Here is a 10,931-nt window from a genome sequence, read left to right on the forward strand (position 1 = left end):
ATGTCAGCGCTACTTTTCCATTTAGAACCTTTGACTATTTAGATTTTAGACCAATTATTATTGGTCGAAGAATGTAACTTTCAAATTATTCTGTAACATTTTCCATCTCTTCTCTATTCTCTCGGTCTATCTGTGGCTCAAAAAGCTAGAACTCCAGTTGTTAAAGAAATCACTTTCACAAAAAGCATCATCTTTTGTCGTTGCCCACGCCCAATCGGTCCTCCATTTTGTAATTTGTATTGCGATTGTGAAACGGAAAAACGAAGCGCCTTTTTTCGGTCTCTTTGGTCTGTGTTGGCGTCGGTCTTATAACCTCTAATTTTATTAAACTTTGCTTATAGGAATTTAATGGTCAAAAATAATTTATAAGAAATATTATATCTTCATTAGTGTCTACAGAGTGAAGTACAGTTAATCTAAATACACGTTGCAATGGATGGACCACCAAATCGTGGATTCCGCGGTGGCGGTCGTGGCGGTCCCCGCGGCAGAGGTGGATTTGAAATGCGTGGACGGTAAATCTTATATCTATATCTTTACCCATTATATAACATGATACGACTTATTGTTTCTGTAATAAACGAGTGCTCATTTTTTTGTTAACAGGGGTGGCGGACCTGGTATGCGAGGTCGTGGAGGCGGAGGAATGCCTCCGAGAGGAGGTGGGCCTCCTCGTGGAGGACCACGTGGTTTCCGCGGAGGACCCATGCGTGGCAGTGGTGCTGAAAGAGGCGGCAGATTCCCTCCGGGTCCACAGGGACCGGGCCCTCATCCTGTTCCTACTATTGAATCTCGAGGCCCCCCACAAAGTAATTATTTCACATTGGATTTGTCAGCTCAGATATAGAATCATATATAATGTACATTAATAAAAACTATTGTGTTTCTTCCCTGCTCTTGTCACCAGAACCAGTTTTCTTAAAAGTCATCATCGTCATCAGTCGTGCATTCACTGCCGGAAATAGGCCTCTTTAAGCAGAGCCAGACTTCTATTTTTGGATTTTTGCAACCAATCTGTGCCAACTACCTTCTGAAGGTTGTTGCTCCCCCTAGTCCTGAGTCTTATTGTTCAAACATTGTGTATTGTTATTTTTTCATTTTATAAGGAACAAATTTTTTATAACAAAAAAATGTTACCTTAACCAATTTTGCAGAATCTTAGATATTTAAAATAATGTAAGACAATTTTCACATGGTATATCTGTTTTTGTCCTACCAATGACTGGAAGATACCCAAATCATAGTCACTATTTATTTCTATTATGTGTTAGATATATCAATATATATATATTTGCTTAGGAGGAGGGTTTAACAACAACAGAGGAGGAGCACCTGGTGGTATGAGAGGCAGAGGTGGCAGAGGAAGAGGAGATTTTGGACCTCGTAATGATAGAGGAGGCCGCGGAGGAATGCCAATGAGAGGTAAACCTGGAAACAATTTCTAGTTTACTAACAATTTTTAATCTATTAATAATCTTTTTATGCAAGATGACCATGATCTCACCTGAAGAAGCTATAATAGTCAGATATAATATGTGTAATTTTATGGTTATGAGTTTTATATCAAGTTGATAAATATTTTATTAATGAAACATATTCCTGTCAAAACTGTGATATTTGTGGCAGTGTAAACAGATCATTTAAATAAAGGAATAACTGTACTTGCATAGACCAGAATATTTCACATTTCTTAGGTCGAGGTGGTAGAGGCGGAGGGCCGACAGCCGGTCCCCCAGGAGGGCCGCCAGCTCCCGCCATAGGACCGAACGCGCCGCCAAGGCCTGCGCCTGTGCCACATCAAGCAGGAGCCCCTTCAGGCCCACAAGGAGCACCCTTCAAGAGAGGAGGGGGACCACACAGTGGCCCCGGAGGGCCACCAAAACGTGGAAGGTAAAACAGTCTTATTGACTAATTAATACTTTGCCATTACAGAAAGTTAAGAAAATCTTAACTAAATATTAATTTGCAGTTGATATAATTTCATGGATATGATGATGTCTGTCTTTGATTCAGAGGGCATAGGCTCAAATCTGGTCCAGGGCATGCACCTCCAGCTTACAGTTGTGTGCATTTAAAAAAAAGAATTATCATGTGTCTCAAATGGTGAAGGAAATTTTCATGGTGTGTGAAGTCTGCATTGGGCCAACATGGTGGCCTAAACCCCCCTCCTAAAGTGTTATGAATTACCAATGATAATATAATTTTCAGTTCTGTGTGATAGGAGCTTTGAGATTTTCAGATCTCGTTCTAAAATGTCTTCTACATGCTATATGCATTGTTAACATAATATAATGTGATTATCAAGGTTTGAGGGACCACGAGGCGGGCGACCTGCCAGCTATCAGCCTCCCGCACACAACACTCCACCTGCCAATGGATATGGACCACCTTCGTATGTATACATTTTTGGAGAGTTTTAGTGCTTTTAAACAATAAGTGGACCATTAGATTGTTTACAAACAAACAAATTAAATATGAACAAACATTAATGAATGATAAATAATTAATATCATGATGATCCAAGTTCTTGATAGGAATGTGCCGTCTGATACACACATGACGCTACAAACTTAACTGATATCTTTTGAGATAGTACATATTATCAATATTTGTTGGAGGAGATGTTTTCATTTATCTTTTGTAACTGCAGGCATACAGGGTATCAGCCGTACGAACAACCACCTGCTGAGTCATACCCACAACAGTCATACACATCAAGGTAAATAAACTAAGCATTATTGTAAATTACTTGTATAGGGAAGTCAATGAATGTGGTTTGAATAAATAAGGCAAGAGGATTTTTTTGTGCATTCCTTGTTTGTATGTACACTTACAACAATATTATTTATAAATTCTAAATTTTAACATAGCCTCAATCTGATAGCCTAGCCTCATTCTGAAAATAACATGGCCTTAATAGATCAAAGGGAAGAGCGGTCGGAGTCGGACTCATCACCGAGGGGTGGTGGTTCGATCCCCGCCTTGTTGGGCTATTGTCGTACCCACTCATACCCACTTGGTCATATTATAAAAAAATATGGCAGATATTATTTTACAAAAAAATTAAAAAATTAGTTATTTAAAGGCCCTAAAATTTAATTTAGGGCCTATTAACAATAACAAAACATTTGTTATTAGTCAGTTTAAAAAGTGACAAGTGACTTCATGAATAAACAAGGTCTGGTAAATCAGTAGAAGTGTCTTTTGACTGTTATCAGACAGTATAAGATCCCATAGTACTGATTAAATGGTGGTGTTTAGAATCACAAACAAGTTATTAATTGTTTATTTTGTAGTAAATGATAATCTTTCCTTACATGATTTCAACTTAGTTTTATGTAATATTAAAAATTTGTTAAAAAATAATTTTTATAAATGCATAATCTTTCTTGTTTGATTTTGTGTTATACAAGTAGATAGTTATAGTTTATTCAGAAGTTTTTGCATATCATACATACTATACATACTTAGTGTTAACTTAATAAATTGATATTAAAGTGCACAAATAATAAGTCATTGTCAAAATTCATGATGAAACCATATAAGCGATAGGAATTGCCGTCTGATACCTAGATGCAGACATTATCCATACTGATTATATTACTTGATGTGAATTTATTTATGAAGCTTAATACAAGTCACTTCAAGTATCTATTTTTATTTCAGTTCATATCAGAGCAACTACTCACAACCTGCAGCACCGGCTACAGGATACAATTCAAACTACGGCTCTAACTATGGCTACTCCAGTGGTAGCGGCCAAGGTTATGAAAATGAGAGCTATGGGTAAATATCATTTCATTATTAAATAAATTGTTTAGAATATCAAATAAACGCACAAATAACAAAGATATTAGTAATTTTGTTTGAACGCCCATTCAATATATATATAACGATATTATGTACCTACGACGTCATTAATTCGTACCATTTAGTATGGGGCGTTTTTCATCCGCGGCAGCGCCGCAAACATGACCCTTTAAATCACTATAGCTCCGAAAGTAATGATCGCAGATACCCTGTTACTTTTATAAAATTGAATTACTAGTAGCATACTCCCTTATTTACATACAATTTGAAAAACTGTCATCATCCCCGTTGTCTCGTCGCAGGGGCGCCGCCGGGGACGCGGGCTACGGCGCGGCCGAGCCGGCGTACGGCGCCGCGCCCGCCTACGACTCGTACGCTCAGCCCGCCTACAACTCCTACCAGCAACCGCAACCGCAGTACAACAATTATGGTAAGTTCCCTACATGCCACTAACAACACTACCTACAATACGATAGTCAGCCTGACGCAACACTGATAACATGCGACAAAGCTCATCAGACTGTTCACTGTTACTTTTCAGAGTAAAATCCTCGTTAGTTTCTGTTGATGGTTACTTAGTCAGTTTTACTAATGCAACAAAATTACTTAATTCTGTTGTTACTTTACACATGTGTGTGCACTATGTATAAGTGCAACAATCTTACTACACTTAGAGAAAAATATATATTCCAATCAGATTTAATTTATTTTTTATTATAATTTGTTGCAATTAAAAACATTTTACTATTACTATTGTGGTTGTGTCTGTTCACATTGTAAATAATTTGGTAGACAAGAATAATCTCCACTTCAGTTTAGCGACAAACTTTACTGAGTAATAATTGTAGTGATATCATTGTGCATATTGACCAATGACACACAAATCACATATTATAAGTTATCATTTAGTTTGAAAATAGCATTCATATGGCCAAAGAAATAACCATAATATGTGAAAATTAAGTTATACATATATATTTGTATAATAAATATAAATCGAACCAAATAATAAGCCATTTACCAGGATTAACACTGAATATAATCAACAAAATAAGTTTTGCATTGTTCTCACAAAACTGTAATTGTTTTGTGAGATATTGTGTGTGTAGCACACGGTAAATAAAAAATAGAATACACATATGTAGTGAATATTATATTAACCCTTAGATAATATGAATTAACCTTAGAATTATATTATAGGTCGCCAACAACGCTCACGATACAACTAGAGACAAGAATTGGGTCAATAGATCTCAGGCTTTGACAACAACTAGTAACTAAGTACTAGTTGTATACTATGATAGATCTGAATGTTATTAATTAATTTGGCTTAAAGTAGCAATCAAATTATTTCATACAATAAATTTACCTATGAATTGAATATGAACAATAATAAATTTATATTATTTAAGTCGAAAAACATCCAGATCTGAACACAATAAAAATGCAAAATGAGCGAAATGAAAAAAAATCAAGATACTTGTAATTAGTAAAAAGAAACAACATAAAATTATCATAAATTATTATTTATTATGTTTGTGATGAAAACTTGGAAAAATAAGTTTTGTATATTGCATAATATAGATATAAGACTTACATGTATCATGTAGAATTGACAAAAATACACTAACTGTGCAATACTATAAACGGTTTTACAATTTAATAGAAAGATTAAGTGCCAGTTAACATATCTGGTTTAAGGTGTGTGGTGGTTGAAGGGCAAGAAAAGTATTACACAATATATTTATATATCAAGTGATATATGTACTGCAATAAAAAGTTTTCCAATCATTAAAGAAGTACAATTTTAGTAGGTATTTATTAGAGTTGTTTCACGGTTAGCAGTGAAAATTTATATTAATATTGAAAAAAACTTAGAGATAATATTAGTATAGCATTCCAAGTCACAAAACTAGCAGTATTATGTGTATTTACTTAGTATAAGATGTTAGATAATTAGCAAAAGAAGCTAAGGACTAATAATGCGCCATAAGATGGTTACCCTTGTTCAGGAAACAAACAAACCCATGTTGAGATTCAATCTTCTGACTTGGGTAAAATAACAAAGCGTTATAAGTTGGCTCTACGGTTCTATATACATTTTATCCCTTCTTTAAATGAACTTAAAATAGCTATGGAGTTAAACTAACTAAGAAGCCTAAAGACCTTGGCCTCTCTAGAACTGCAGCAAGTTCTATATTAGAACGGGTGTCTGAAGCTGCTCTAATAGGATCTTACCAAATTTGGCTAGACAGAACAACACGAGCGGAGGAGGGGAGTGTTAATCGATTGTCAAGGAATTCCTTAACCCTACATCCAGCATACAAGTTCTGGACTTTGCTCGGAGTTTTTCTCCCTACCAAGCGATGGACCGGCACCCGCACGGTGAATCCATGGATTGCTAAGATATTTGTCTCAAATTTAGGTACATAGTTGTATCAAGTAATAAAAAATATCACATATTATTTATTAACAGCGTATAGCTGAACCAACTCAGTTTGCGTCTGTGCATAAAATAAAGCAAAGCATCAATATTTGTGTAATTGTTTGTATTACAGGCAGTTGGTGATCTCTTTGAGTCGTAAGAAAAAGTAACAACATCTGTACACCACACCCTCATTATAGATAGCTGGATGAATATTTATGAAGCATTAATTCGGATGCATAATGTTTTTTTACATATTACAATGCAATAGAAAATTTTATTATATAGTGTGACTTGTGTAACATTTTGTTTTAACTATTTGAAAACTAGTGTTATTATTGACGACATGACCAAAATATGACAAAATGTCATAAGACAGAAGCATATTGTTTTACAATTCTGATAAACCTTGTTTCGTAGAAGTCACAAAGATATGAATTAGGTTCCAAAATACATTATGTATTAACTCAATTATTTGTAATTGATGGTACATAAAAATGGTACCATGTTTAGAATTAAGGAACTTAAATTAATAAAATTTAATGCTACAATTTACTTTTTTATTGTTTTGAAATTTACCAAAAAAAGCCAGAAAGAAATACATTTCTAACATATAAGGTTAAGTATTAAATGTACACCAAAGTACAATGTAAGTTGGTTAAATGTCAGCATATCATCTTCAAAAAGTACAGAAATCCTTTATAGGGTTGAATGTACTCTATACTCGTAACAAAGTTCCCAAGTCAGTCTTGGAACTACCAATGCGTAAGTTTACACTATTAAGTTGAGCTTGAGGTATAATTAATGATAGAATTGAATATATTAATAACAAAGATGTGTGAAGGCAATTGAACCAGCTTTCCATTTCGCAAAAGAAGTTGAATTAACAATTGAATTTTAAAAGTTGCTGTGAATGATTGATTATAGATTGTAAAAAAGCAAATGCTGAGATTGCCAGCTCTTAGCAAAATTGCCCAAAAACAGATTGTAGAATCACATTTAGAAACTTGGCAAAAATGCCTGTACACTAAGCATACTTGAAATAAACAGATTACTCGAAAAGAGCATAGAGGTATCTCTATGGATTTGAAGGGGTTTGCAAAATTCTGAAAGACATACAAAGGAAAGAATATTATATATGCTGTATGGTGTGAATGGGTACAGTATGTAGTTATAAGAAATACACGTAAGTTATAATTTTTATACATTATTTTCATACTATATTGCAATGCAATTGAAACACTAAAGGTACAATTATTGTACAGGGCAAAAAGTAGACTTTTCTATAATCACTTGAATCAGCTACACTTAAGCAACTTAGGTAGTTGTTTGTGGTTAATTAAGATGAATTTGGTATAATTTTTCTATTGAATATTTATTGTGAAAAACACCTTAGTGTACTGATGTAGTTCAATTAGGAAATTTAAATTATACAAGTTCATCAAAACATGCCTCATGATGAAATAAGCAAGTTTGTATGTATTTTATGCATGAATAAATTATGATATTAGTTAGAATTGTCTTTGTATACAAATAAAATTACATTTTACAAAGGTAGCAAGAAATAATAATTTTAAATGACCAATTCATGAGGTTTTAGATTAGGTAATTTTTTAAATTCTAGATTAGGTCACTTTTAACATAAAGTTAACCAATTTAATATAATTACTAATTTTTATATATATTTTATTTTTGCAGGAAATATAATGCAGATCGCATTACTTAGTTACTTAAGACATTTGAATTATGATAGAAGGAACAACAAGTAGATTGTAATTGATAATAGTAATTATTTCTATTTAAAGTCTTATGAGCTGATACTTCCAATTTAAGAATTTCACTTCCTTCTATATCTAAAAGTAATAAATTGTTTTAATAATTTGGTGCATTGCATTTTCACACAGAACTGGTAACACGATAGGTATTTTAATTGAATAACCAACAGAACTGAATATGATGAAGTGTTACTATAGCTGCTGAGAGATAGCAAAGTCAATTAGTATACTAAGATGCAATTCTAGCAAAGCTTCGTGAGCAGCACCACATGACTTATATAGTAGTCTTTGCTACTTTGAAGATATAGTATAATAATGACACGCAGGTAACCATCGTTTCCTATATTTATTAACTAGATATATTTAGTTAGAAATTCGTTTTTTTATTGTACTTTTAATATTAGATATAAGCTGACAAATTAACCAATATTAAACGAGTATTAGAACATAGTGTAACAATAAAGTTCTATACTTTATTTTAGATTAGGCTAACCAGTTGCGTAATACTGAAAAAAATGGATTGAGACATCCATGTGTTATTAAAATAGTCGAAGTACTGAAACAACTACTGGCACAATCGAACTCGTCGAAGTACTGAGACACTATCTAAACCGTAACTTACAATAGCGATTTTATTCACCATCAATATATTTATTGATTAGTGTTTTAAACATGATTAATGTGAACTTAGTAAAAAAGGCCAAAAATGCCAAAAAAAAATAGTCTGTAAGCTACATAATAATTTACAAGTAGTCATTAATTATTATGAAAATGACAAGTTTCGCAAAGTATGAAAAGGAATTTAAAAAAATAGCAGAGATATTTTGTGTTGATTTTATAAAAACTGACGAATCTTGTCAAGCTTCGCTTTGACAGTTACGCAAGCGATCTATCGGCGACAAACAGAGTTTTAGCCGCCTATATATAAAAAGATGCTCGTAAAAGTAGAGAATAAACAGAAGTACCTAGATAAAAAGCGTATCTTTTAAGTATTTATCCTGTAGAGCACTGAGATAAAGCTATAATATGATTGATGTATTCATGGAGCGTGAAGGTTTTTTTCTGTGCAAAACCTAATTTGACACTTATTATAGTAACATCTGACATTATGTAAGTCTCACAAGCGTCTAATTAGAGAAAAATTAAAAAAATGATGTACAGTCAACAAATAGGTGACGAATAACATTATGTGTTATTAAGGTGACCAATTAAAAATAGGGGTTATCAAATGATATTCGATACTATAAACTGAATGAATATTTTTATTAATAATTTATTCTTTTATGCACCATTACACATGTTAATAAAAAAAATTGGCATGTCAATCTGATAAATACTAAAAGGAAAACTAAGACATTTTCTGCAATATTGAATATAACGTTGATGGATCTTCCACACACATAAAATTCCGAGCGTGTACCATAACAATATACAGATAATATCCAATAATTTTTGGTCAGCACATTGTTAATGTTAGGGTACAAAAAAACTAAAACAATTATATTTTTATAAATAGCAAAATGCATCATATAATAACATACATTAAGAATGCGAATCGTAATATACCTTAAAATTGTAAAGTAAAATGATAAATAACGTTTTGATTTTATTTTAGTGACTTTTATTAATAATGTTGTGTAAACTTTCAGAGTATGGATAACACACACATGTACACGAAATATAATTATTGAAGATATAGTACATGCATCATCAAATATTTTGGCAAGAATAAATGATGTCATCCTGATGGAGTCAACTGAAGGTACTGATAATTATTTTCTTCTTTATTTTTGTAGCTATTGGTTATAGTAGTAGAAGCTGAAGAATAGATTTCGGATTTATTCGAGCGAGGTTACATGATGGATACCTTGCATGTTGTTGAGTACCTCCACCAAGTATGTGCGCTGGATATTCACCAATATCCACCCTAATATTGGGGTATCCAAAAAAAAATCAATTCAATCAGATTAAGGATAAGGTGCAAATAAAAATGTTACATTTCTGTAAAATAATCCCATACTAACAATAAAAATAAAATGTCTGTAGTTTTTTCTCTATCGCCGAAAGCATAATTATTATATTATAATTATAACCATTAAGTTGTTGGGTTGCTCCCTACCGATGGTTAAAAACTCTCGAGTCATGTGATTCTTTTAGTCATATTTCCTAGATTTCCTGTACTATATGTGAACAACATTTTTTATGGTGTCGCTACCGAATATTAACCCTTAACATATTTATAATATGCATATTTTAAAAGTAAATTTTTTGTCCCTAGGTCAAAATATATTGAAGAAAAGCGCGTTGCAGACCCGTAGAAGCTGCAAGACCTGAGAATAGTGTTACAACTATGGGATTAATTGATCAATAAAATGTTTATTTCTCATTGACTGTTTTTGTTTACGTCTCCTGTGCAACATTCCCATTACTATTATTTAATACATTATATGAAGGAGAGAGGAGACTCGAGCTTAGCCGAATATGGGTTGTTGCCGACGATGAAATAGTCTCTACTGTATTCGGTTGCCTTTGATCTAGTTCATCATCATTATCAACCCATATTCGGCTCACTGCTAGCTCGAAACTCACCTCAGAATGAGAGGGGTTAGGCCAATAGTTCACCACGCTGGCCCAATGCAGATTGGCAGACTTTACACACGCAGAAAATTAAGAAAATTCTCTGGTATGCGGGTTTCCTCACGATATTTTTCCTTCACCGTTTTACAGATCCGTGATATTTAATTTCTTAAAATGCAGAAAATGAAAAGTTTGAGGTGCACGCCCCGGACCGGATTCAAACCCACACTCTCCGGAATCGGAGCACAGGTCATATCCACTGGGCTATCACGTTCATGGTTTCCTAAATTTTGTATTAAAAATGTGTCCATCATACCATAAAATCTAGATAAACACTAAGTTTA

General features: G+C 33.2%; 1 protein-coding gene across 3 annotated transcripts; it reads left to right on the top strand.

Annotated features, from left to right (window-relative positions):
• The first annotated feature begins 219 nt into the window (after positions 1–219).
• Positions 220–10,396, top strand: LOC112043309 (collagen alpha-1(III) chain). 3 transcript variants are annotated; one of them, XM_052881351.1, is made up of 10 exons: positions 221–515; positions 607–809; positions 1,300–1,422; positions 1,695–1,890; positions 2,306–2,392; positions 2,651–2,719; positions 3,667–3,786; positions 4,113–4,240; positions 9,660–9,772; positions 10,289–10,396. In XM_052881351.1, exons 1-9 carry the CDS (start codon positions 433–435, stop codon positions 9,668–9,670), a joined length of 1,020 nt encoding a protein of 339 aa, XP_052737311.1. In that variant the 5' UTR covers positions 221–432; the 3' UTR covers positions 9,671–9,772; positions 10,289–10,396. The 3 variants fall into 3 exon arrangements, with proteins under 3 accessions (XP_052737310.1, XP_052737311.1, XP_023934414.1); XM_052881350.1 differs by lacking the exons at positions 9,660–9,772; positions 10,289–10,396 and adding an exon at positions 5,011–6,450 and having other exon boundaries at positions 220–515; XM_024078646.2 differs by lacking the exons at positions 9,660–9,772; positions 10,289–10,396 and adding an exon at positions 6,369–6,786 and having other exon boundaries at positions 222–515.
• Positions 10,397–10,931: the final 535 nt, after the last annotated feature.

Source organism: Bicyclus anynana, chromosome 4 (assembly GCF_947172395.1).
Source record: "Bicyclus anynana chromosome 4, ilBicAnyn1.1, whole genome shotgun sequence".
NCBI classification, from domain to species: domain Eukaryota; kingdom Metazoa; phylum Arthropoda; class Insecta; order Lepidoptera; family Nymphalidae; genus Bicyclus; species Bicyclus anynana.

Excerpts from the sequence above, each read along its gene's own strand:
- LOC112043309 (XM_052881350.1), top strand. The coding sequence starts at position 433 with ATGGATGGACCACCAAATCGTGGATTCCGCGGTGGCGGTCGTGGCGGT. Across the intron at positions 516-606 it reads GGATTTGAAATGCGTGGACG|GGGTGGCGGACCTGGTATGC; the intron begins GTAAATCTTATA and ends TTTTGTTAACAG. Across the intron at positions 3,787-4,112 it reads TATGAAAATGAGAGCTATGG|GGGCGCCGCCGGGGACGCGG; the intron begins GTAAATATCATT and ends GTCTCGTCGCAG.